This window comes from Miniopterus schreibersii (assembly GCF_964146895.1).
Source record: "Miniopterus schreibersii genome assembly, chromosome: 13".
NCBI classification, from domain to species: Eukaryota; Metazoa; Chordata; class Mammalia; order Chiroptera; family Miniopteridae; genus Miniopterus; species Miniopterus schreibersii.
In genome coordinates, this window is record NC_138113.1 from 14387654 (window position 1) to 14414850 (window position 27197).

The window sequence follows — 27197 nt, forward strand, 5'->3', positions numbered from 1 at the left end:
CCAGAGGTGTATATGAGAACACCTTAGTTTTTGTCAAATTCAAAAGCCCAGGCTCTATCCCAGTTGAATCAGGCTCTCCAGGGCCCAGATATATATTTACACATAATACATGTACTTATTTTATATGTACATATTTACATATTAAAAGTTCCCCCAAGTGTTTTTAAAAAGTACTAAAAATAAAGGTTCAAGCTGCCAGGAAAAAAAAATTAAGTTCCCCAAGTGGCTCTGATGTAAATCGCTGAAGAACTGTTAAGAAGATAAAATTATTGATACTTTTTAATAAAAGATTACCCAATTGTACTTATTCAACTGTTAAAAAAAAACTTGGGCAGATTAAAATATGAGTTAGCCAAATAACCAAAATAAATTTGATGGAATGTTTGAGAAAACTACTTATACGTAGAAGATCTCAATATTTCCAGCCCAGCTGGGCGTGGCTCAGCAGTTGAGCATCGATCAGGGTTCGATTCCCGGTCAGGGCACATGCCCGGGTTGCGGGCTCGATCAATGACTCTCTCATCATTGATGTTTCTCTCTCTCTCTCTCCCTCTCCTTTCCTCTCTCTGAAATCAATAAAGATATATTTAAAAATATATATATTTCCAGGTTTTCCTGTTCAAATATATGTTGCAGATGTAAACCAAAACCATAATATCACCCTGCAAGTGTCACTCCTACTGAAATGTTTTTTCTGTATTAAAGAGAACTGTAAGGACATAACTCATCAGCATTAACTTTCTGTCTTCATGTGTTTAGGTCAGACACAAGTCTTTAATATACTTCCAAAGCAGGGTGTCTCAACCTTAGCACTATTGACATTTTGACCTGGATAATTCTTAGGGAGGGGTAGAGCACACAGGCTATCCTGTGCATTGTAAGATAATTAGCAGCATCCCTGGCCCTTACCCACTAAATTCCAGTAGAACCCCACCTTACTCCAATTGTGACAACCAAAATGTTCCTATGTTCCTAGACATAGCCAAATATCCTCTGCAGAGAGAGGGGCAAATCACTCCCCACTGAGAACTACTGCTCTAAGGAATGTTTTTCCTGCCTTGCTCTCTTCAGTTTTCCCTTTTCTTAATGAGTTATCTCAGTTTCTTCAGACAGGACAAAGTGAGCAAAGTGAGCAAACCCCAAAAAAGGACTGGCTCTTTTTTATTGTAAAAAGCAGCAATGATGTGAACTAGCACAAGTAGTTCTCACTTAGCTATAAGCAACATATTGGTAGAAGTGGGTTTCAATGCCCATTCAAGCACTTACCAGTGTGGTCTTGAGCAAGTCACTTATCCTCTCCAAATCTGTTGCCTCATCTGCAAAATGGGAATAACAATATCTACTTTGCAGAGTTGCTATATTAGAGTAATTTAAGTAAAACAGTACTGTGCCTGACAGGTAGTAGAACTGCAATGGTGGTTATTACATTATTACAAAGGTTGCTAGCATGGTAGGATATTGTACACCCTCTGTAGTGCTTATACCAGTGCTCCAACTTTATCGTGCATTAGAATCACCTGTGAGAGTTGTTCAACATTGAAGATACCCAGATCCCTCCAAGAGGTACAGGAACAACACTGAAGAAAACTGAGATTTTTTAATATTATACTAGGTTCTGATATATTTTCTTGCTGTTGTAAAACTCTGCTGCATTCTAAGACACAAAAGCAAGTCATAAAAGTAACTGAACCACATAAATTGTTTACCACATAGAACAAAAACTACAATAACGACATTTAACAGTTTATTTTGAAGGTCATTTTAAAAACAAAGTTAAAGACAATCTGAGAAAAAATTGCACATAATACACTCATTAAATAAGTATGGTGATTAAATCAAAATAAGGGAAATAAGTTTTCTTCTGCAACTCCAAGAACAAGTTGTTGTCCTGAAGGTTCTTATACTTCCAAAAAGGCTGGGGGGGAAATCATGGCAATTAAAGCTGCCTCTTAATCAGTAAATCTACAGTAGAAACCAAACATTTCTGTTCTTCCCAGTAAGTCAGTTTCGATCTTCAAACTGTGCCTTGTTTTTTAAGAGATATGATGCTAGAAATTCAATGGGATTTGGTGGTCTGTAAAGGAAAAGAAATCCAAAATTTAGCAATTTATATTCTAGATGTGTTCATATAAATATATTATTCCATAATAAAAATACATCTTTTTTTTTTTTAAGATATCTTTATTGATTTCAAAGAGAGGAAAGGAGGGGGAGAGAGAGAGATAGAAACATCAGTGATGAGAGAGTCATTGATCAGCTGCAGCCCGAAACCTGGGCATGTACCCTGACCGGGAATCAAACCCTGATCGCCTGGATCCTAGGTCGATGCTCAACAGCTGAGTCACGCCCGGCCAGGCAAAAATACATCTTTTAAAGTCTACCTGTCTTTTTACACTCAAAGGCCATGTGTAGTAAATATAGTAAATGAGATAGGCAAGCAGGTTAGCCAACAATGCAGTATAGATTGAAATTTTTGTATGACTGAAATCTGCTTATGAACTCAATTCTAGAAAAAAAGTTTGAAAAATGTACTGACAATGGGATCATGATCCCCAGGGGAATAATGACTTGAAGGGACCACAAACTGAGGCTTCTGAATGCAGGTTACATAGGCATGCTTAGTTTCTGAGAATTCACAAGCTGTACACCTATGATATTCTGAATTTTCTGTACAAGTGTTAATCTTCAATAAGAATACAAAAATACAGTATAGGAAAATGGCTAAGCCGTCACTTAGGGGGTGCATGCAGATGAGCTCCCTACGGGACTAATCAAAGGAAGCAGTATTCACTTGAACAAGTTCTGTTTTGTTTCTTTTTAAAAAGTCATTTCTATCTTCAAATAATTTACATCAATAATACTGTCACCACACAACACACCTGAGAAGTTAAACATATTTTAAAATTAAGGGGTATTATTTTATATTTATCATTTCTATATAAATTATTCTTGCTGAGAAAACAAGTCCAAAGATGAAAAGTGGGGGAAACACCAATTTAAACCCTAGTAGGAAAAGGCATACTGAGAATTGAGTTATAATGATCTCAAAAAATATTCCCTTAGCATGTTAAATAGTCTTTTAACTGGCTAGTCATAGACAACATTTTTCAAGATTTGATACATCATTTTGCCAGACTCCCTACTTTAAAATTGTATTTACTACTAGCATATTACTTTAAACTACTTCAAATTTTTTCTTCTAGCTCGTAAAATAATATTTAGAATTTCTAATTATTAGCCTCTTTTAGAGAAAGAACAAAAAGATGTCAATACTTCAACTGTCATCAGTAGTAGAGCCAAAAATAAATCCTATTTTATAAATATAACAATGTAAAATATTTAATGTTTATAATTTTACAAAAACAAATTAATATACTATTCTAAATCAATAAATCAACCTAATTGTAAGATATAATTCCATCAAGTTCCTTATCAAGGTTACATCTGACTGCTAGTACTCATATTATTATTCTTTGACTAAAACATAATCTTCACCCTAGTCAGTTTGGTTCAGTGGCTAAAGCATCGTCCCTGGGCCTGAAGGGTCCGGGGTTTGATTCCAGCCAAGGGCAATACCTCAGCTGCAGGCTCAATCCCCCAGCCCTGGTCAGGGCATGTGCAGGAGGCAACCAATTGGCATGTGTCTCTCCCATCAATGTCTCTCTCTCTCTCTCTTTCTCTCTCTCTCTCTCACTCCTGCTCTCTCTTGAAAAGCAATAGAAAAAATATCCTTGGGTGAGGATTAAATATATATATATATATCTTTAATATCCATAAATTCTTTATATAGGAAAAAAACTATATATAACTAATGATATTTCAATTAGAAAAGTCTTTCTCTGGTAACTCCTTCTGCAGACACTACTTTCTTACCTTTCCTTTGCAAGCACAGCAAGCCCCTGTAATAAGATAGGCACAACTGTCTGATCCAGGTAGGCACGAGTTGGCAAAGCCTGTAGATCCACTTTCTGTTTTGATGACTTTTCTGCATTAATCTTCTCATTTTCTACTATCCTCTAGTGAATCCAAAAAAACATGCACGAATATTACAAATACTTAGGTTATTTTGAGTGCTAAACAAAAATTAATGGAAACATGACACTAATAGAAAAGACAAGCCATTGACTAAAAACTGGTGTTAAACTGCAAATCTCTCTGCCAAAATAAAATCAGACCCATCTCTAAAATGCATTCAAGCTTCTCCTCTCTGAGAGCACCATAAATATCTCTTTCTTTTAATGTCATATCTTCAGATCCTACTCTTTCTCACTTTCCTCTGCCTTTTTAGAAGTAAATACAAGTCCTTATTCTTTTTTCATTAGACTACCTTCTTACAGTGTGCTTCAAAAAATCTGGACATGACACTAAGTAGCACTGAATCACAGTGAGAAAACTAGTCCTATTTCAATTCTTTCATCACAGATAATATCAAGGACAAAGTTTCAGTTTGGTGCTAATATGTCTGTAACACTTCTGTAACACTTGCTTAACTCTCTTCACAGAGCAAGTAGACCTCAGGCTCAGAGCCTTCCAATGGCAACAGAATCCAGCTAAAATTTATTACCACTGTTTAATATTCGGTTTTCATTTTTATAATTACCCTCTATCCAATGAGAATGCTTTTTCCATGTTTGTTTTTTTTTAAAAAAGAAATTTATGTATGATTTTCAAAGTGAATAAAGAGACTTGCTGGCATGGCACAGTGGTTGAGCATCAACCTAGGAACCAAGAAGTCACAGTTCCATTCCCCGTGAGGGCACATGCCTGGGTTTCAGGCTTGATCCCCAGTAAGGGGCACGCAGGAGGCAAGCTGATTAATGACGCTCTCATCATTGATGTTCCTCTCTATCCCTCCCCCTTCCTCTCTCAAAAAATCAATAAAAAAACATTTTTTAAAAAAATTGAATAAAAATAGTAAGTAAAAAATGGGGGGGGAAACGGAAAAAGACTAATAAGAAAAAGATGATTAATGTGATATTCCAATGATGCTCAGGAAACAATGACTTAGACTTTCTACTCCTAAGTAACCCCAAATCTGAGGCCTTTCACACAAATTCACCTGACATCCAGTGCATAAATAAAATACTTTAGTGAAAAATTTTGCCTTCTTTTGAAATTTTACCAATTTAGAAATTTAGAAATACATGGTTATCTAAAATACAAAACACTATTAAGAGCATTTCCATTTAAATCAACTTTTGCTCCAAACATACTCACTGAATATGAATAAATCAACCACCAAAAAAACACATTTTTCTACATTTAATATTCTTAGATTTAATTTCATTTTGTAAAAAGTGAGAAAAAACTTTAACAGCATAGCTACTATACCATGGTATTTCTAAAGCTACTTCCCACAACTGTGTCAAGCAACTATTCTAGTTTTGCTTATGATTTCTCAGTCTAATTCTGGGAATTAATAAGAAAGTTGAGCATCTACCAAGAGGTCTCTGGTTCAATTCCTGGTCAGGGCACATGTCCAGATTTCAGGCTTGATCCCCAGTAGGGGGCGCGCAGGAGGCAGCCAACAGAAGTCTCTCTCTCATCGATGGTTCTCTCTCTATCCTTCTCCCTTCTCCTCTCTCTAAAATCAATAAAAAATATATCAAAAAAAAATTTTAATAAGAAAATTTCTATACCTAATAAAATAGCTATTTATTTGTCCATAGACTTATTGGTTGTCAATAGATTTCTACAGATAATACCTATATATGACAAAAACTAGTCAGTTACATGACATTCCAATGCCTTCAGTAAGAAACAGCAATGCCTACGCAACTCCTATAAATACTATAATAAACTCCTTGACAAGTCCTCTCGTTTGTTTCATTCAAATATTTACTGAATATTCACTATGTGCCAAGTTACTATGCTTAATTTTAGTTAAGAAAAAATCCTGCCTGGCCAGGCGTGGCTCAGCGGTTGAGCATCGACCTAGGATCCAGGTGATCAGGGTTCGATTGCCGGTCAGGGCACATGCCCAGGTTGTGGGCTCGATCCCCAGTAGGGGGCATGCAGGAGATAGCTGTTCAATGACTCTCTCATCATTGATGTTTCTATCTCTCTTTCCCTCTCCTTTCCTCTCTCTGAAATCAATAAAGATATATATTTTTTTAAATCGTGAATTAATCTAAAAACATATATGCAAACTATTATAAAATATAATAAAATGTTAACAGTTTAGAATAGTGATCACAAAAAAGAAAAAAAAATGAGGTGAGCCTATGATTGCCCTAACTTACTGCTTCCTGCCTGGAGAACTTACAGGATGCAGTACAGGAAAAGGGAACCAAAGCAGAACCCAGCAACCTCCCTGAGTTGAGAAGTTGAAAATTCAGGGGACAAAGCCATCTAGAATTAGCAGGGCAGAGTACTGAAGATGAGTTGCAAGGAGAGGAGAGAGTTGCACAGAAAGACACCTAAAGAGACTGCCTTCCAGTCCTTTGGTGAGCACCTATCAGTGCATGGATATGAGGAAACTACCGAAGACCAGGGAAAAAAAACCACATGGAAGGAGCAGGTGGCACAATCCCTGGCACTCACACAAGCCAGGAGTACTTCATGTTTCTGTGACCTAGAATGGGAAAACCTCGTAATACATGAAGCATTGAGTAGAATATGAAAGAAGAACGAAGTGAAGCCTAAACTAAAGCCTGGTCTGGTCCTACCTAAGGAAGCTCAAACCTAAAAAAAAAATCTAATTGTTTCCAAGTAACTTAACTATGCCCTAGGACAAAGCTCAAAAATGTTTGAAAGAATAAAAAATAACCAGTACACAGCAAGATAAAATTTAAAATGCCCAGCTTCCAATAAAAAATTGCCAGGCAGGCCCTAGCCAAGTTGCTCAGTTGGCTGCACTGTCGTCCCAAAGAATTGGGAGTTCCATTCCAGGTCAGGGCACACACCTGGGATGCAGGTTCAATCCCTGGTCGGGGCACATGCAGGAGGCAATCAATGTTCCCCCCCCCCCGTTTCTCCCCCGTCCTCTCTCTCTAAAATCAATAAATCCTCAGGTGAGGATTAATAAAAAGGAAAAAAATTGCCAGGCAGCAAAGCAGCAGGAAAATACTACCCATAATGAGGAGAAAAATCAATTCACAGAAAGACCCATAAATGATACAAATGATAGAATAGGCAGGCAATGCCATTAAACCAGTTGTTATAAGACATTCCTTCCATATGTTCAAGAATATAGAGGAAGGCACAAGTAAGTTAAACAAAATACTCAAAAATAACTTGAATAATGGCTGAAATTATTTTAAAATTTCATAAAAACTCTAAATCCACAAATCCAAAATACTCAATATATCCTATGCACAAGAAACATAAAAAAAAATTTTAAGTATACCAAGAATATAATCAAATGATTTAAAACTTGTAATAAAATTGTAGTTTTTAAATTTTTTAAATGAATTCAGAGAAAGGAAGGGAGAGGGAGAGATAGAAACATCTATGATGAGAGTCATTGATCAGCTGCCTCCTGCATGCTCCCTACTGGGAATGGAGCCCACAACCTGACCGGGAATCAAACTGTGACCTCCTGGTTCACAGGTCGACACTCAACCACTGAACCACGCCAGCAGGACTGTAATAAAATTTTAAAAGCACCAAGAAAAAAGGCGTTAAATATGAAGGAGTAAAGATAGGAATGATAGCAGACTTCTTGTCAGAAACAATGTCAGCTAGAAGCCAGTGGAATAAATCTACACCCAGCAAAGATACCTCAAAAAGGAAAGCAAAATGACCTTTTCACACATTCAGAAACATAGGATTCCTTACCAGCAGACATGAACTACAAGAAATGTTAAAGGGAACCCTTCAGGTGGAAAGAAAATGAAAACAGATGGAAATCTGGATCTACACAAAAGAATGAAGAGCCCAGAAATAGTAAATGTACAGGTAAATGTGAACTATTCCTTTTCCTTATTGTTTAAATCTCCCTAAAGGTAACTGACTTTTTAAAGAAAAAATTTAAAAAATGAATTGTAGAATTTATAACATGTAGAAGTAAAACATATGATAATGATAGTACAAAGACCAGGATATAAAGGAAATGGAAGATTACTGTTGTAAGGTCCTTATACTATAAATGAAAAGATATACTACCACTTGAAGGTAAGTTAAACTTGCATACTATAAACCCTAACGCAAACACCTAACAAAAATTGTAAGGCAATAAAGAATATAAAATGTTATCATGAGAGAAAAAACAGCAGCTGTAGAATAGTGGTTTCCAGACTTTTATATATTGCAAACAATTAGAAATAAAATATTACAATAAATGAAGAAACTAACAGGGTTAATTCTATTTTGCCAAGTAAAAACTTAGAAACATAATTATTTTACTATCACTATTAATTTATAAAAGAACAAGCATTTTACAGTTATAGAAGGAGGAAGACCAATCACCAAATAATGTATCATTATTAAACATTCACTCCACTCTTATTTTTTTTCACTTTACCATGGAAATTGGTCTGAGGGTTTAAGAAAAAGCATGTGGGTATCACTGCTCTACAGTAGCATGGTTCTGGCCTCATATACAAGCACCATCAAGAAGAGACTGCTGGTGTCTAAAAAAAAGTCTCAAGTGACCAGAAAACAAAGCGGTGGAGAGTATCTTCACCTGATTCAGCAGGAAAAGTTCAACTAAAAACTGCATTGGGGAGAGAAAGATTCTCTTACCAGTATTGATATCAAAGCTATAAACCTGCCTAGCAATTTTATAGGCACAGAGTAGTCATTCCATGTGCCAGCAAACTCTAGGAGTTGGTCAAGATCATCAACACAATTTAATTGTACTTTAAAAATGTCAACCTGCCTAGGTTAAAACACAGCTCCACTTACCTCCTGGTAACCTTTGACAAGTTACTCAACTTGTAAGTCTTATAGAACTGAAGATAATATACAAATTACTTAGAAGTGTGCCTGGCACATAGTATAGGGACTAAGGAAATATTTGCAGCTGTTACTATTATTACTCTCCTCAGAAATGCTCCTGCCCTCATTTATTCGAACTTAATCACCAGTAATGTCTTTCTTTTTGTAGTAATACGTACACATCTCCTTCAGGAAGCCTCCGTTTTCCTAAACAATTCCACCCAGCTCTGAGTTAATTCACTTGTTCCAGCATTTACTCATTCATTTACAAAGTAACTTCTTCTACACAATAACCTCTTAGCACTTACTAAAAAGCTCTCTAAAAGTTACCTTTCCGTGTTTTTTTCACATGTACTCTCTGAATTCAGACTTAACCATGTAAGGCAAAAACAGTGTCTACTATGTATGTTATAGTTTCCAATGGCACCTAACTACTGAACTCTGCAAAGAAATCAACATTTATTAAATGCTGGCTACACCAACATAATTCTGCTACAAAGACAATGGGGTTATCTTAATGTGCCGTTTTTCTAAAGCAATGCCCCAACAGATGCATTAATGCCCACCAAACAAAACAATCCTAAGTCTCCACTAGCGATGTATATATGTTTGTTTACATCCCTTTCACAAGTTCAACCTGATTCAAAACTAATTTGTACGTCCGTATACCACGAAGTGTTAGTACCGCTAATAAAACAAGCCACCCATCATTTGATAGTATTTACTTCACGACGAAAAAGTTTCCCCTTATGCAAAGCAACCTAGTAAAAATGGACCCCGAGTTCTCTCCGGCTCTTGAGAGACGCGCAGAACGGCACGGGAACCGGGCGCGTTACCTCCACGTTGTCCGTGAGGCCGTACTCCGAGTGAGGATTTTCCGCAACCTAGAAAACAAAACCCAGGTCAGAGCCAGCGGCCACCCTTCCCCGCTGCACGCCGCCACCCTGAACCCAGGGCCTCCAGGTACCTGCGTCTGTCCCTCCAGCATCTGCTCCGGCTCCATGGCGGGCCCTGCAAGTCACAGTCCCCGGATACCAGTCTTGGAAAACAAGAACCACCGTGAGTTACCCGGGAGGTCTCGGCGCGGGGACGCGGCGAGGGAGTCCCGGCGAGCAACCGACCCCGCCCCTCACCCCCACCTGGGCGCGGGATCGCCGGGAGCAGCGGAGGAGCGGGGTGCGGCCGTCCCGCCCCGGCGCCCGCATCAGCTCCGGAAGCTCCGCGGTCCCAGGATCCTACCAGAGGGGGTGGAAGGGGTGAGGGGAGCAGATTACCCGCGCCCGCGCCGTCCGTTCCCGAGAGCCCCGCGGCGCGCCACCAACTCCCAGCACGAACCGTTTCCGCCGTAAGTGACGGTTGTCGCACGACTACCGCGCGTGCGCAGAACTCGCCCGCGGGCCTGGGGTGCGGACGCTCCCGGAGCGGGCTGCCCCGCGCCGGCCGGGCTCTCGCGGAGCGTCCCAGGCGGCGCCCGGCCTCCGCGGCGGGGAGGCCCGTTCCCGCGCCACCGCGGACCCCCGGCCCGCCCGCCGTGCCGCCGAAAAGCTGCTGCCGCGGCTTTTCCCCGCGCAACCGACGGCGCTCGCTGGGTAGTTGTAGCTGGAAAATCTCGGAGCCGAGCTCGCGCCTGCGGAGGGTCGCGGCGTGGAGCCGGACGGAGCAGTGTGTGGGGTGGCGCAGTGGGCTGTTATTCCAGTTCGTAAGCCTGTGAATGTGAGATGTTAATGCGGCCTTGCGTTTGTATTAACGTCAGCAAGGTGCAGCTGCCTTTCCGAGCCGTGATACTATCGATACTATTGTTTTTGTAAAAAATGCAAAAGACAGTCTGCCTCCGACACATAATTTGTAAGTGGCAAACAGGATCTAGTAAATGGGATTGCTTTAATTCCAATAAATTCCATGTATTTTGATGTAATTATAAGTAACAAGTCATTCAAGTTCCTGCCTTCGACTCAATAATCTCATTTGTAGTTGCACTTTATCATATGAAAGTTTCAGCCATTCAAAGTCATGACTCCAGAAATATGGAAATATATTTATAACTTTTTTTAAAAGGAGGTAGAAGACAATTTCATTTTGCTATTGTAAAAACTGCATGGATAAAGATATAAAGTAAACAAAATCTGTTTAGGAGCTAAACTTGGGTGTTTTAAAAGTGTCATTTTATAATGTACACATGAGTATTGTAATTGAGTGACAGCCACCATATGTCACTTTGAGGATTTTTCATGTGACACTGATGCAAAGATGTGGATGTATAGGTACAGGATATAGAAATTGACTAGTACATATATTAACTCAAATTAAGGTTAAGTGCTTTTCAGGAGTGGGAAATAAGAGCAAGTAAGACCAGAGAATAATTGGGGAAACTCAGGAAAATAGTTACGTGCACTATAATATATCCATACACTTCCCAATACGTAGTAGGCTCTCAATGTACATTACCAAATTCCAGAAAGTAACCAAGACCTGCTAATTTACGTTTGCTAAAAGCTGACAGTTTTAGTCAAGCAGGAAGCTAGACTGAGCTCCTATAGAGCAGGGGCCTTGTCTTACATATCTTTGTACCTCACACAGTGCCTGGTACACTGCAGATGCACATTAATTGTGTTGAGTTGATCCATAGTCAAAATTGGATATTAATATATACACTGAAACTTCTGAAAACAAAAAAAGAATGTAAAAATGACTACTGAAGGGAGCAGCACAGAACAATTAAGTATCAGTCAGGTTTTTCTCAACCTAGAGAAGAATTAATAATGTGGTTAAAAAAAAAAAACTTCACCAAAGTTTTTACATTTACAACTTACTAATTGAAAGAGTCAGAAAACAAGCTGTTGCAGCGGAGAGAAGGGCAGGAAAAACTGACAGCTAGAAATTATGTAAATGAATTAGCAAGGAAGGAGTAGGAAGTAGGAAGTTAATGGAAGGTACTGCAGAATGCTGAGTTTTGATATGAATTAAAGATTCTAAAGACTAGGCCCTGGGAACCATGATTATGAGAGACTTTTCAATGATGTGTACTGTCTAGAGAGCAATATATTATAAGAATGATAAGAACGTTTAACTCTTATTTGGACTCGTATCAAATTTTGTTCAAGACTCATCTGCTTCTGTTATGGTACTTACTCTGCCTTGTATTTTCTTTACAGTTAAACACAATTAGACTTTGAGTGCTTCAAAGACAAAGATCTTATTATATTCGTCTTTACATTCATTTGTTTATTCTGTAAATACACTTTCAAAAGGAGTGACTATATAGGGAAAGCAAGCACTTGCACCAAAGTTCTACTCTCTAGATGTCCTGTCTTTCTTGAGGTTTTTAAGAAGATAGTAATTAGAGATTCTAGAACCTAGAATCGTAAAGGAAAACGACTGTGCTTGACCCCCTTTTTACATACTTGGTGCAAATTCCATTCACAAAACATTAACCTATCAGGCAATACCTATTTAGAAATAATACAATGTGTGTAGTAGAGAAACACTTGATTTGGGAATAAAGATTAAAACCTGGTTTCTTCACTTGTTTGCCATGTGAAGTTAAGCAAATAGTTTAGCTCTTCTGAGCTTCATGTTTTTTTCACATTTAAAATTAGGATAACAATTCTTATTTCACTGAGAGGATCAAATGAAATAAGATAGAAGAAACTGCTTCCTAAACTGAAATTACCTATTTTATCTATACCTAACTTCTTCAATATTACAATAATGTTCAATTTTTGTTGTTGTTGCTTCTACTTTTTCTTTTAAGTAATTTGTGGAAAAGAAGGTGCTCAGAGAAATAAAAAATGTGATTCAAAACACACACACACACACACACACACACAGATGTGTCTGCAGAGAAACTATGGTAGAATTTATTGAATGTAAATGGGCCCCTCTGAGCACAGTTTGGGGGGACACCAGCCACCTCTCAAGACCTAGAAATATATATTCCAATTCCATAAATCACTTTCCAAGGAAGTATCTTTTGGTGGCTAATATAGGAAGACAACTACTCAACCCGTAGCTCCCCTGTCTCCATTATGAAACCCCATACCCAAGCACCCTTACCACCATCCCCATCTCAGAAATGTTGCATATCAGGGAACATACAAATTAGGCTTTTTAAAAGCATGAATACAGTGCATTCTTCTGATTTTTATGATATAGACATGATCTCAGAAATGAGCGTAATAAAAATGAGCTTATCTGACAAGATGGGGAGGAGGGTCTCAAAGATAAAACTTTCTGAAACCACTGCAGCTGGTAGAGAACACCCTTGAAAACAGACGACGCCTTTTATATTCCAACATTTATGCTGTGCTAACAATTCCCATTACTCTGCTTTCCATGTGCACTGGAGTAAACACACCCTGCCCACCATAAATAAAGAAATATATACCCAAATACTTTGTTTAGAGTAATTGAATACACCCTCTGATAATCTAGACTGCCACTTTAGGGCATTCATTTATAATTCTGTATCAACTGACTGTGCTTATGCTTCCATAGAATCATAGCTTTAAAAATCAAGTTGAGCAGGTTAAGTAACAATTTATACTCTACATCCACTACTATTTCAAAACCATGAGCTCATTCATACTTTCACTAGTAACAAATCCTCTGTAACTAGAGAATCTCAAACTGGTGTCTCTGTTTTGTTTTGGTTTTTAAATTTTGAGCCAATATCAATTGAGCAATAGATTCACATAAAAATCAGAATTCTGGTTTCTCTCAAAATGTTTTTAAAATCTGGCAACAGTAGACCACACATTCCTGAAAGGCAAAAATCAGCGTAAAGAGGTGCTCCTCTTTCATTTTCATCATTCACACCATATATGGATTTTTGAACTTCACACCCATATGCTATGTCTGAACACTGGTGCTAGTTGTTTGAGTTTTTTGGCCACTGCAATAGACTGTAAACTTGATCTTACTCCCTACTATAATCCTGGCACCTTCCTCATTGCCAGACATGTTGTCTATGCTTAATACCTATTTGTTGAACAAGTGAATCAATAATATGCACCATAATGTGTACTCAATACAGGAAAATGGTTAATTGTCCACAGTTACGTTTTTGCTTATTAACACAGACACAGGATAAGAATCACCTCATTGTTACTCTGCTCTTCCCATCCTTCGCCTTCAACTATGACTTTTAATTTTTTCTTTCAAGTTTTATGCCTTTTTCAGAATCAGTCATCTCCCCTGTTGGTTCTAGGTGTGCCATTTTATTTTACTTTTCTTTTTTATTTAAAAGAGGTCTTTAATATCTGCCATTGGTCCCTACTTCAAATAATCTAGCATCTTTCAAACTGAAGGTTTAAGGAGTTCCTTAGAAGTAGAGCTAAAATATAAAATAAAATAAAAACAAAAAACCCTATTTGGTGGTAGTCACTTTGTAAATAGATTAATGGGTTAAAGTGATAAAGTGACTGAATGTCCTGGATTAGTTAGAGCAGTACTCAGCTCCTCTTTTTTGTCCTGGTGAAACTGGCCCAGATTCCGTTCAAGATTAAGTGTTCTCCAAGTTCTCACCATCTGAAAACGGGGAGGCTGTCAAACTGTAGGTTAAATAGCTGAGAAGGTTAGGATCTTCAGTCCAGGAAGATTATAAGACCAGAGTAACTGCCGGAGACTATTTCCCTTGAGACAAATTTAGAAAGATGTTCATTCAGGAAATGAGTTTGACTGGGATGTAACTCCAAGAGGCAGAAAATGTGGATTGGGGTTACTAAAAATCGAGATCCCAGTAGATTCTGAATTCTGAAATGGTTTTGTAGTTGTAAGAGACAAAAACAAAACGTATCGAGCCCTCCTACATTAAGGGTATTGTGCTGGAGGTTTTAGATGTATTCTTTCATTTTGTAATTCTTATTCCATTTTACAAAGGAGTTATCTAGTTAAAGAACTTGTTCCATATCACACAACTAATAAGTGGCAGGACCAGAATACCAACCCCAGTCTTTCTGACTCTTAACCTCATATTTTTAACATACCAAAAAAAAATGGTCAAGGTACAGAAAAGCACAGTCAATATTAAGCACAACTGGATAGCAGAGTTAGCAAGTGGGAAGCCACTCCATCAACATGTAGAAATTATTTTCCCATCTCTTACACTGTAGTTAGCCTTGTGACGTACTTTGATAAAAGAATGCAACAGAAATGACGTAAAACTTTGGAGTTTAGGTTTCAAGAAGCATTGCAGCTTCTGCTTATATTCTCTTGGAAGCCAGATCCTATGTAAAGAAGTCTGGAATACCCTGCTGGAGACATATGCCCCAGCCTGTAGCCACCACCAGCATCTGGACATGTGAGTGAGGTAGCTAGGCCACTCAGCCCCAGTCAAGCCATCAGAACTACCACCCAGTTGAACCCAGCCCAAATTCCTGACTCAGAAAAACTGTGAGTAAATAAATGGCTGTTACCTTAAGTTAGTAAGTTTGAAGTGGTTGATTACACAGCAACATAGATCTGCAATAATCACTATGTTTGAATTATTTTTCAAATTATTAATCTTTATTAAATGAATACCAAAATCAAGGCATCCTGCAGAAAGTGAGCCACGGCCTTGAAGTAAGTTTGTAATCTATTATCAGGAAGCGATAAAATATTTAAATAACAATCATGCAAGTGAATATATGAGAAGAGCCATAGAGTAACACAACCATATTGTCATAAGAATTAAAAATCAATTGCTCTGGCTGGTGTGGCTCAGTTGGTTAGGCATCCTTCTATGTGTACAGTGAAAGGTTTCTGGTTCAATTCCCCATCGGGGCACATGCTTGGGTTGTGGGCTCAGTCTCTGGTAGGGGCTGTGCAGGAGGTAGCCAACCAATGTTTCACTCGCTCATCAATGTTTCTCTCTCTCCCTCTCCCTTCCTCTCTCTAAAAAAATAAAAATTTTAAAAAATAATAAAATAAAAATATTTTTTAAATAAAATAAAATAAAAATAGTACCATATGATTTCACTCATATATGGAATCTAATGAAAATAAAATAACAAGTAAAACAGTGACAGACTCAGAGAGCAGGCTGACAGCTGAGGGTGGGTAGGTGCGGGGTAGAGGGGTGAAGGGATTGAGCAAAAAAAGAAAGAACTACTCATGGACAAGGACAACAGTGTGGCCATTGTGGGGGGGGGGAGGTGATGAAGGGTAAGGGGGGAATAAATGGTGATGGTAGGAGACTTGACTTGGGGTGGTGAACACACAATACAGGGTACAAATGATGTAGAATTGTGCACCTGAAACCTGTATAATTTTGTTAACAGTGTCAACCCAATAAATTCAATAAAAAGGAAGAAAATAGGATTGTTTCTGCTGGAGGTGATAAGGGAAGAATTAATCAAGAAAATAACATTAGAGTTAACCCTTGAAGGACTCTTACAGTGGAGGCAGGAGGAGAAGCAATTGTAAGGAAAAGAAAAATGACATGAGGATAGCTGTGGTCTCGGGAAACGGGAAAGAATGCTCAGAAACTTGCCAGTGGTTCTTTTTAGTTGGATTATAGTATATGTATAGCTGTGAGAGAGCCATTCTTCGTTCAAAAAATAGCAAGTAGCAACTTCATTCCAGGCACTGCCTACTTCTCTGATATTATGCAATAGATGTGGGAGCTGAAACACAGGTGTAGAAGCTCAGTCACTCGTCTAAGGTCACAGAAAGTGGTGGAGCAGGGATTTGAATGCAACCAGTCTCCACTCCACTATTGGGCCACCTCTTGGCCAAGTTAAGATGTTAAGAAGAAACAAAAAAACTAGCACCGAACTAAAATAAATTGTAGTAAATTCATATAATGGAATAAAGCAGTGAAAATAAATGTACTATAGCTATATAAATCAACAAGAAGGAATCTCAATCACTTAAACATTAAGCAGAAAAAGCTAATTAAGAATACATGCAGTATGGTTACATTTGTGTCAAAAACAGGCAAAACTATGCAATATATTGTTTAAAGATAACTACATACATATATGCAAAACTAAAATGAAAGACAAAGTTCAGGATAGTGGCTTTCTGTAGAGGGGCAGAAAGATTGAAATTAGGGAGGGCCTCACAGAATGCTTCAAGGAACTGGTTACACTAGTTTTTCTTAAACTGGATGCTGTTTGTTTTATTATTTCCCTTTAACTTATACATATAAGTTATATTCATCTTGTTTACATGTTATATGTATAAATATAATAGATTTCACACAACAACAAAAAGTACTATGGAGTTCAACAGAGAAGTCAGGAATTGAAATGAATCAAGATGTTAAAGAGAGGGCATTTCACAATGAGGAACTAAAATAAGCAGGGAGGCGGGAAAGGGGGGAGGGAGAAGTACTAGGGGAACCGGGAACAAGTAATTTTTGCAGTAACTTATACTTGTAGGGGAGCAGTGATGGAGAAAAATTATATAAAGTTTATGCCAGAGATTCAGAGATTCTCGGAAGCTGCCATGAAGTCTTTATTTGTAAACCTCACGCTGTAAACAATGATGACTTTGTATCCTTAGGATCCTTAGTTTTAGGCAACAACAAAAGACAATTATGGCTGACCAAAGTAAAAAAAATAAAAACAAAACAGAAAAGAGGGAGATGGATGAAGAGAGAGGAGAGAAGGAGAAAGGGGAAAAGAGGAACAGAAATAGAGAAATAGATTGAACAGTTTATTGGGTAGGTTACATTATCAAGTAACCGGTCCAGGAACCTGGCGCTCGGGCCTCGGTGCGCTCGGCTCCGACCACCTTCTCTCCAGGGCGCCTCCATCCACGGGTCCAGGTCCTGGGGCAGGATGACTGAGCTGGCACCTCCTTCCCTGTGATCTTCTGTGCTTGCAGCTTGTTAGGATACGGGCAGCAGAGGTGAGTAGGTCCCCAAAAGAAGGGATGTCAAGTAGATTTTTTTTTTTTTTAAATAAAAAGGTCCAGCGTGGATTCCTCAGTAAACTATGGGACAATTACTGTGTACAATTTAAGAATTCCCTTACTCAAATAAGTTAATTCTTCATCTAAACACGTATCAATTTAGTTAAACGTATGGAACCGTTGACTTCATCCCACTGAGCTGACATGTTCGTTCTGTCGACCCTAAAACGTGAGTCTCCACTACTGCTTCCCTCTCAGGTAATCCCCAGGTGGGTGCCCACTGCTTCTGAGATGGAACGCAGGTTAATTATCGTCTGCGGAAGATCGGCAGAAAATAGATACGAATATGAAAACATGGACACTCCGAGACAGAAACCCTCGAGCAAGCCCGGAGACCCCACACTGCAGCCGCCCTCCTCTGTGAACTGGCCAACAAGGTTCTCGGTCAGGATCCCAGGGGCTGAGGTCCGCCGGCGACGGCCCCGGACGACGACGACGCAGAGCCGAACTGCACATTGGGAACTGTAGTTCCGCGGGAAGGGACCGAGCGGCGGACGCTGCACACGCGCACTGGGAGCTCAGGGCAACAAAGACGGCAGCGTGCGCGCGTGCGCCGGAAAAAGACACGGGAGGGCGTGCGCGCGCGGCCGCGGCTCTAAGCTACTCGAGGCAGCTCGAGAGGACGGACAGAGGGAGGGGCAGAAGCCACCGACCTCAGGAAGACGAGAAGGGGTTGTGCTCCTGGCCGCCAGAAGAGAAAGGGGCGGGGCCGGCGAGCAGTGCGCGGAGGTGCCGAGCTCCCGGGACCGGCCGGCGCGCGGGGGTCTGTGGCCCTCGCCGTCCCAGTGGCCGCTGCCGTCCCTTGGTCGCCGTCGGTCTGCGGGAGGCGGGTTATGGCGGCGGCGGCAGTGGGAGCTGTGGATGAATTCTCCCGGTGGACGAGGGAAGAAGAAAGGCTCCCGCGGCCCCAGCAGCCCGGTGCCTCCCAGGCCTCCGCCCCCCTGCCCGGCCCCAGCGCGGCCCGCCCCCAGGCCGGCCCCTCCGCCGGAGTCGCCGCATAAGCGGAACCTGTACTACTTCTCTTACCCGCTGTTCGCAGGCTTCGCGCTGCTGCGTTTAGTCGCTTTCCACCTGGGGCTCCTCTTCGTGTGGCTCGGCCAGCGCTTCTCACGCGCCCTCATGGCCGCCAAGAGGAGCTCCCCTGCCGCGCCGGCCGCCGCCTCGCCCCCGGTGCCTGCGCCGGGCGCGGAGGCCGAGCGCGTCCGAGCCTTCCACAAGCAGGCCTTCGAGTATATCTCCATCGCCCTGCGCATCGACGAGGACGAGAAAGGTAATTGGGGGGCTGGGGAGAAAACCTTGGGGTCGCCGAGGGAGGGCTGCACCTGCGTCCCTGCCCTGCGGCGCGGGCGGTGCGCCCCCGGAATTGATTCTCCCCGCGAGACTGCCTTCCCGCAGTCAGCCCTTCGTGCTCTGCGATTCTCAGTTAGAACCTCTCCCTTTTCAGGGCACCCTGCTTGTCGACTTTGTTTCAGACACCGGCCTTCCCTTACACTTCTCATGACCCAGGTCCCTATTGGACATCCAGACGCGCTGGTGACAGTGACAGTTGTCCTAGAGTGACCACACGGATCCTTCCTAGCGCTGTAAACAGTGTGTGGCTTCCTCGGAGCCAGGTTTCCGAAAGGTTTTGATATGGAACAGGCTGTGACTTGTTAAAGGCTTTTAAAGAAAGCAGAGTGTAGTGTCAGAGAAAAAAAAAAGAACAAATAGTGACTTAATTTTGAAAGGAACAGCTGCATATGATTACAGCTGACTTTGCATTTTTTTTTAAGTTTCTTGACAGTCACTTTATCAGTGTAATGACTCCTAAGTATTTTTCAGTAAAGTTCTATTTTAGCATAAAACTTTTGCCCCTGGTTAACTTGATTTTATCTAAATTAGTATTCCAAGGTAGCCTCTAAGTTTCTAAATTGAAATGTTAAATGCATGAATAGGATAAACTTATACATATCATTTTACAATAAAACTTAAAGATTTTAGAATAATATATGATAGCCCTTCTGTGTGCTAGGCACTGTGCTCTTAGCTTTGCTTGTGTTATCTATTTAATCCTCTCAATTATCCTGTGAGGTGAAATACTGTTAGTGTCACTTCACAGATGAACAAACTGAGGCTTAAAAGATTAAAGCAAGTCATTCCAGACCTTTGCTAATTGATAATGAAAATGTTTTATGGAAGATGATAAAGTTAGCAGGAACCTTACAACATTTTGAAAATCTCTCCTTTCATCCTAATGCAATCCGCACTTCATTTGTAGTTTATCTCTCCACTACCAACTCCAGAAACTGTTCTAGAATTTCAGTTTTGTTGAAACCTATTTCCTTTGTGAGGCCTGAGAGTGAGAAGTAGGCTATAAGGAAAGAGGCTGGTGTTCATGGTTTTAGAGCATAAGGACAGAGTGAAGGTTAAGAGAGTTCAAGGAAGGAGACACATTTAAGAAAAGAATGCCCTGTATTTGTGGAAGGAAGTGTTTTGTTAACTGCTTCATTCTTGACCGCCTCTTAGGAATGGAAGGATCTCTTGGGGAGAACGAAGAAGGGTACCATCATTCCTTCCTAGAGAAGCACTGTTTTATTTCAGTAGCCTATTCAAATAGGTCCTCTGAATTTTACTAGTCTAAGTCAAAGATGTTTTAAAATAGAGGTAATATGTTTAAGGGTAGATTCGCTGTGTTTAGGAAGAGAATGCCAGAAAATACAAGGAAATTTTAGTTTAACACTGGGTGATGGGAGTTGGGAGGTATGATAAGAGGAGAGGTCAAGGAAAACCTAGGTATGAAAAAAAGGAACCTAGGCACTTAGATTTAAAGAGAAATCAGTCCTGTGTGAGGGATAAGTTCCAGAAGTAGAATTCAGACCTTGGGTTTCCTGTTAGTGACCTATCTTGGAGTATTACATATATGCCTATATCTATTATATTTAAATCATCGTAATGTTTTAAGTATAAATATTTTCATCAGTGTACCCCATATTTCACCCTCTTTTTACTGATAACCTATTCAAAGGTTTTTGCTTTATTTATGCTTTAGTTTCTAAAGTGGACATCAGAATGGGCTGTGATAACTAGTTTGAATTCTACAACTGATGCATCATATGCTAAAATAAATTAGTTATATATTCATTTCCCTTTAAAAATGACGTAAAACTGCGTTTATAGTGTCATGGTTTTTTTCTATCTTTTTCCTTTAGCATATTGAAAGTTTGTGTACTTTAGCCTTAATCCGGTAGTGTAAGAGTTCACATTTGAAGTCTATTTGCCTCTCAGCCTTCTTAAACAATGTAAAACTTAATTCCAAGAGAATTTCGTTCTTTCCCACTGCATTGAAATATATATATGAACGAGTAGAAATGAATCTGATATGCAGCCTTTCAAGGTTTCCTAACTGTGGTAAACCATTAAGGGGCTTATGATGTCATGTACTTTCATTCCCTTTAGCAACTTGACTTAGCTTCTAAATGTACTGAGAGCCACTTTATTTCATCAGGTCAAGTGGATTATTTCAGACTGTAGTGGTGTTAACTAAAACATATGGTGCCTTGAAATAAAGACCAAATTAAATCTTATTTTAATAAAGTAGTGTATAAATGTGGTTAACATGGTGACTATGTTCATTTTGAATTCTGTTCTTTCTTATGAATACTCAACTTTGACACTGAATTTTTATAAAGGCCTAAGTTTGCCTGAAACCAAACTATTTTAAATAGAGAATAGCACAGTAAGTTCTGTTTACCTAATATAGGGCTATGTGAGGTCTATTCATTAAAGCAAACATTTATTGGATACCAGTTAATTTGCACAGCTCTGCATTCTAGATGCTACTTGAGGAAAAAACACTTCCTTTCCAGTGAGATGTGTTAAGGCAACGTTTGTTATGTGATTAATAAGTGTGTATATATTTTCATGTATATTATATATCCCTCATTTTTTTCAAGCAGTTTTGTGGATATATTTTTTTTAAGATATAAAAAAATTTATTGCTTGATTGATTTTAGAGAAAGAGGAAGGGAGAAAGAGAAAGAAAGAGACAAACATCAATTTGTTGTTCCACTTACGCATTCATTGGATGATTCTTGTACATGCCCTCACCAGAAATCAAACCCGCAGCTTGGCATATCCAGACAATGCTCTGACCAACCGAGCTACCTGGCCAGGGGTTATGGATATTTTCTTAAATTGTTGAACATCCTTGGAAAACTGATAACCTATGATATCCATTGTATATATGGAGAAACTGAAATTTAAAGAGTGAATTCAGCATTAGCAGAACCAGAAACAGAGGTTAGGTGAACAGACTCATAATTTTATACTTTTTGTTTTATACTAAGCAGGTTCTGTTTTGTAATGGTAATATTGGACCCCTTGGATACTTGGGGGAAAAGAAGTGGTTGTAATAGTGGTTCTTTGAATTAACCAGAACGTGACCTGGCATGTTTCACATGGCTCCCGCAGGAAGACAAGCCTGAGACTTTTTGGATAATACAGTGCTGCAGGTTGTCTAGGTGTGGTTCCCAATATGTTAGGACTTGACAGTACGGGTTCTAAAGGTTGTATCAGAGTGAGAGCTCCAGTTTCTCAGGATGTTGTAGGACTGAAGAATCTAGCGTCAAGGACAGAAATTGTCTAAATAAAATATTTTTTTATTTGTTTCTCGTTAGTTTATATTAAAATATCCGGTTTTATAAAAAATAAATTTCCAGCCTGGCCGGGTGGCTCAGTTGGTTGAGCATCGTCCCATGCACCAAAAAGGTTGTGCGTTCGATTCCTGATCAAGGCACATACTCAGTTGCAGGTTCGATCCCTGACCAAGGTGCATGCTGGAGGCAACCAATTGATGTTTCTCTCCCTCTGCTCCTCCCTTTCTCCCCCCCCCCCCCGCCCTCATCCCTCTCTCTCTAAAATCAATAAAAATGTTCTCGGATGAGGATTAGAAATAAATACATTAATTAATTAATTAATTTCCGTATAATTTCGTAATTCCATATAATCCAACCTTGGGCACTACTTAAAACACACACAAAATACTTGTTTATCCATATCTATCTTCAGAAGGGGAAAATGAGTAGAAATCAGATTTGGTATAATTTCTTTTACTTCTAAAAACTACTAGACACCATTTTGAAAGTATTGATTTCAGATAATTTTCTTGGGCCTAATGATTCTGCTTTAAAGTTTCCGTGATTAGAACAAGGAAATAATTATTCAGTGGATGGACATTCAAATAATAATATACTTTTCCCAGAGAGTAACATTACCTTTTATTAAACACACAATAAGCATTTCACATTTCAAGAATATTTAGTGGCATTTGCACTAAAGAGACAGAAAGGCAGCCACTGTTATGAACTTTATCCTTTGTTCTGTTTTTAGCTGTGTATTAATTTTTATTGCAGCTTATATTTTTCTTTAGTTAAACCCTCTAAAGCCCACCTGCTGACTAGATTCCTAAGATTATTGTTAGTCATTCTGATGACAAGTAAGGGATTGTCAGTAAATGGATATTAAGTTATTGAAGAAGAATCTTCCCTAACCCACTATCTTATTTCCCCAACTACTAGTAGCTGCTCACCCAGTAATAGCTGGATTTTTTACTTCTGGCAAAGTATAGCTTCTCTCCTTTTCTACTAGTTTTCCTCTCCTTGACCTATATGATACCAGTGAAGGTATTAGTATGTTAATGTACCCTTTTTTATTTTGCTTTATGATTTGTTAACAACTGCTCATGCTAGACATTCTAAGCAATAAAACATCTTTGAGCACACTCACATCTCAGCAATTGTTCATTCTGGTACATGAGGGAAGAAAAATGTCAAAATTTGTGATTTCTTTGGAGACTGTTAAATGTTTAATGGCTACATAGGTATAGTATAGACATGCTATACTTACATATCTCTTCTGTTGTTCTGCAGATATTTTATGCTACAATAGAGAGGGAGAGAATTAACTGTTGTTCTGATGTGGGCTTCATCAGTGCCTTTCAGTCAGCCATCACTAGGAACGCACACACCTGTGGTTGAACAAGTGGGATTTATTTTACTTATTTTAACCAAGAAGAACACATACCATAGGAAACTGCAGTGTATCTCAGGAAAAGGGTGTTGGAAAGAACTTTTTATAGGACTTGGGCCTATGTTAGGTGATTTTTGAAGAGGATTTAAGGCAGCAGGGTTTTTCTCTGCATTGGATGCTGTCAGGAACTGGGTATAATTCTAAGTATTTTTAAAAATCTGATCTAGAAAGAGGGAAGACTAGAGTGAGGCTAAAGTTATAATGGGTTAAGAAGCACTCCTTAGCCTGAGCAGAGGGATGTTTGATATTTTGTGGCTTGGACATTGTTCATGTTTCTGTGTTTAGACATGATTATAGAGTGGTCTTGTTTTTGTCTTAGTCCGTTATGGGCACAGAGTAGCCTTGTGTGAAGTTGATGTTCTGTGAAAGTGTTTATGTTCAACAGAACAAACACCAAGGGCTAGCTATAATGCCGGGTCAGCTCATAGTTGCACCAAGGCCTGCCTGATAGTACTAGGCCAGCTCCTGATGTCAAGCTACTTTTCTCTTTCTTAGTTTTGAGGGTTTTATTTTATCCTTTCAAGATTGTAGTGCCTCTTCTCTAGATTGACATTTGAGTTGCAACTATACAGGATCTTGGACAAATTACTACATTGAGATAATGTTTTAAAATGCTTAGTGTCTGTGCATAGTAGATCCTCAGAAAATTGGAACTATATTATTATTAATTCAACAATCCTTTTTAAAGATTACAACCTCTGGAGGTTATATTAGAACACTGTTAAACCTTGATGCCTAGTTTATATAACCCCTTTAAGGAAACAACAGCAGGGTAAATGAGATTTGGGGAAGAAGAATCACTAAAGAATGATACAAAAATACTTTTGCTAATTGTGACTCTTAGCTCCAAAAAAAAAGAGGGAAGTCTCCTGCTAACCTCACTCCTCTCTTAGTATCCTAGCTTTTTATTACAAAAGAGATAAAATGAAATTTTTGTACTCATGTGTACATAATGCAAGCTCCTGGTAGAGAATTCAGGAAATACAAAAAATGCACAGAAGAAATTAAAATTACCCACTGCCCATAGTAAATATGAAAGACTTCAAAGAAGATAAATTAATTGACATTCTTAAGGTTTAAAGAAAATGTCCAAAACTGTTTTGAAAACTCCTATCCTTGAAACAGATATTTAAAAAAATGTTTTTCTAGCTTTTCTAATCTAATCTTACTCTTGTAATCAAAATTTTAGTTCTGGTATAATCCAATCTACAACAAATATCTTTATACATAAATATTGTAGTATTGTACTTTTTAAAAAGCAGATTTATTGAAGTTTAATTTATGTACAGTAAATAGGAGTGTGTAATTCAATGAATGTTAACAAACAGTTGGGTAACCTTCACTGCAGTGAATATGTTGAATATTTCATCACCCCAAAAGCTCCTTTGTGCTCCTTTTGTAGTCAGTCCCCTGTCCTTCCCTTTAGCCCCTGGCAGTCATTGGCCTGATCTGTCTCTATAGTTTTGTCTTCACCAAGTGACATATAAATGGAATCATACAGTATGTAGCCTTATGCGTCTAGCTTCTTTCACTTAGCATGTTTTTTAGATTGATCCATGTTGCTACATGTATCTGTAGTTTGTTCCTTTATATTGCTGAGTAGTATTCTATGTACTGATGTACCACAGTTTAATTCATTCACTAAGTGATAGACATCTGGGTTGTTTCCAATTTTTAGTTCTCATAAATAAAGCTGTTATGAATATTCACATACAGGTCTTTGATCTTTTCATTTCTTTGGGTTAACACCTAGAAGAAGGAATTGCTGGGTGATGTGGTAAATATATGTTAATGTCATAAGAAACTAGCAAATTCTTTTCCATCGTGGCAGTACCACTTTGTATTCATACCTGGAAACATATGAGAGGTTCATTTATACTTTAGCTTGTAACTTATTTTGCATTTTAGATTAGGTGAACAGTGGTACCTTGTGGTTTTAATTTGTAGTTCGCTAACTAATGAGCACATCTTTTCTTGTACTTATTTGTCATTTATGTTTCTTCTTTGGTAAAGTATATGTTTCAATCTTTTGGCCACTATTTTTTAAAAATATGTTTCTTATTGATTTTAGAGAGGCAGGAAGGGAGGGGGAGAGAGAGAAACATCAATTGACTGCCTCCTATACTCCCCTGAGCCCGAAACCCGGTGCCATGACCGGGAATCGAGCCATTCCGGTGAGCTCTTGGCCCATGGGACAAGTGCTCAACCAACTGAGCCACACTGGCCAGTGCTGAACACTATATCTATATATATGTGTATATATATATATATATTTTTTTTAATCCTCACCCAAAGAGTGAGGATATTTTTTCCATTGATCTTTAGAGAGATTGGAAGTGAGGAGGGGAGGGGAGAGAGAGAGAAGAAACAATGATGTGAGAGAGACACATCAATTGTTTACCTCCCACACTCGCCCTGCGAGGGGAGGTGGGGATCGAACCTGCAACCCAGGTACATGCCCGTGATTGGAATCAAGCCCGAGACCCTTCAGTTTGAGGGCCGACACTCTAACCACTGAGCTAAACCAGTTAGGGCATAGGTGGCAGTTTTGTACACCAATAATCAACTGTCAGAGAAATTAAGAAAACAATCCCATTTACAATTGTAAGGAAAAAAAATAAGGTATCTAGGAATAAATTTAACCAAGGAGGTAAAAGACCTGTACTCCGAATATTATAAGACACTGAAGAAAGAAAGTGAAGAAGATGCAAATAAGATGAAGCATATACTGTGTTCTTAGATAGGAAGAATTAGCATCAATAAAATGTCCATCCCACCCAAAGCAATGTATAGATTTAGTGCAATTCCTATCAAAATACTAATGGCATATTTCACAGAATTAGAACAAATATTCCAAAAACATATGTGGAACCACAAAAGACCCCAAATAGCCTCAGCAACCTTGAGAAAGAAAAACGAAGTTGGAGGTATCACACCACCTGATATCAAACTATACTGCAAGGCCATAGTAGTTGAAACAGCATGGTGCTGGCATAAAAACAGACATATATATCAACAGAACAGAATAGAGAGTCCAGAAGTAAACCCACGCCTTTATGGTCAATATTTGACAAAGGAGGCAAAAACATACAATGGCGTAAAGACGGTCTATTCAGTAAATGGTCTTGGGAAAACTGGACAGATATATCCAAAGAAATGAAACTAGACCCTTACACCATACACAAGAATAAACTCAAAATGGATTAAAGACTTAAATGTAAGACCCAAAACCATAAAAATCCTAGAAGGAAACATAGGCAAGAAAATCTCAGACATTTCTTGTAGCACTATTTTTTCTGATATATCTCCCCAGGAAAGGGAAACAAAAGAAAAAATAAACAAATGGGAGTACA

General features: G+C 39.0%; 2 protein-coding genes across 4 annotated transcripts in view; one reads left to right on the forward strand and one right to left on the reverse strand.

Moving 5' to 3' along the window:
- Positions 1–1731: 1731 nt before the first annotated feature.
- On the reverse strand, positions 1732–10258 carry DPY30 (dpy-30 histone methyltransferase complex regulatory subunit). 2 transcript variants are annotated; one of them, XM_081156241.1, is made up of 5 exons: positions 10155–10258; positions 9848–9919; positions 9717–9764; positions 3874–4016; positions 1732–2074 (listed from the first exon to the last, which is right to left on the reverse strand). In XM_081156241.1, the coding sequence occupies exons 2-5, from the start codon at positions 9881–9883 to the stop codon at positions 2002–2004; spliced, it is 300 nt and encodes a 99-aa protein (XP_081012367.1). In that variant the 5' UTR covers positions 9884–9919; positions 10155–10258; the 3' UTR covers positions 1732–2001. The 2 variants fall into 2 exon arrangements, with proteins under 2 accessions (XP_081012367.1, XP_081012368.1); XM_081156242.1 differs by having other exon boundaries at positions 10020–10171.
- Positions 10259–18288: 8030 nt separating this feature from the next.
- The window catches only part of SPAST (spastin), a 43241-nt gene continuing 34332 nt past the window's right edge, over positions 18289–27197 (forward strand). Inside the window, exon 1 of one of the 2 annotated variants that reach the window (XM_081157308.1) lies at positions 18289–19048. In XM_081157308.1, the coding sequence (XP_081013434.1) occupies positions 18640–19048 (409 nt within the window). In that variant the 5' untranslated portion in view covers positions 18289–18639. The remainder of the gene's footprint in view (positions 19049–27197) is intronic. The other variant, XM_081157307.1, reaches the window with a different exon arrangement.

Excerpts from the sequence above, each read along its gene's own strand:
- DPY30 (XM_081156241.1), bottom strand. The coding sequence starts at position 9,883 with ATGGAGCCGGAGCAGATGCTGGAGGGACAGACGCAG. Across the intron at positions 9,765-9,847 it reads TGCTGGAGGGACAGACGCAG|GTTGCGGAAAATCCTCACTC; the intron begins GTACCTGGAGGC and ends TTTGTTTTCTAG. Across the intron at positions 2,075-3,873 it reads GCTGTGCTTGCAAAGGAAAG|ACCACCAAATCCCATTGAAT; the intron begins GTAAGAAAGTAG and ends TTTCCTTTACAG.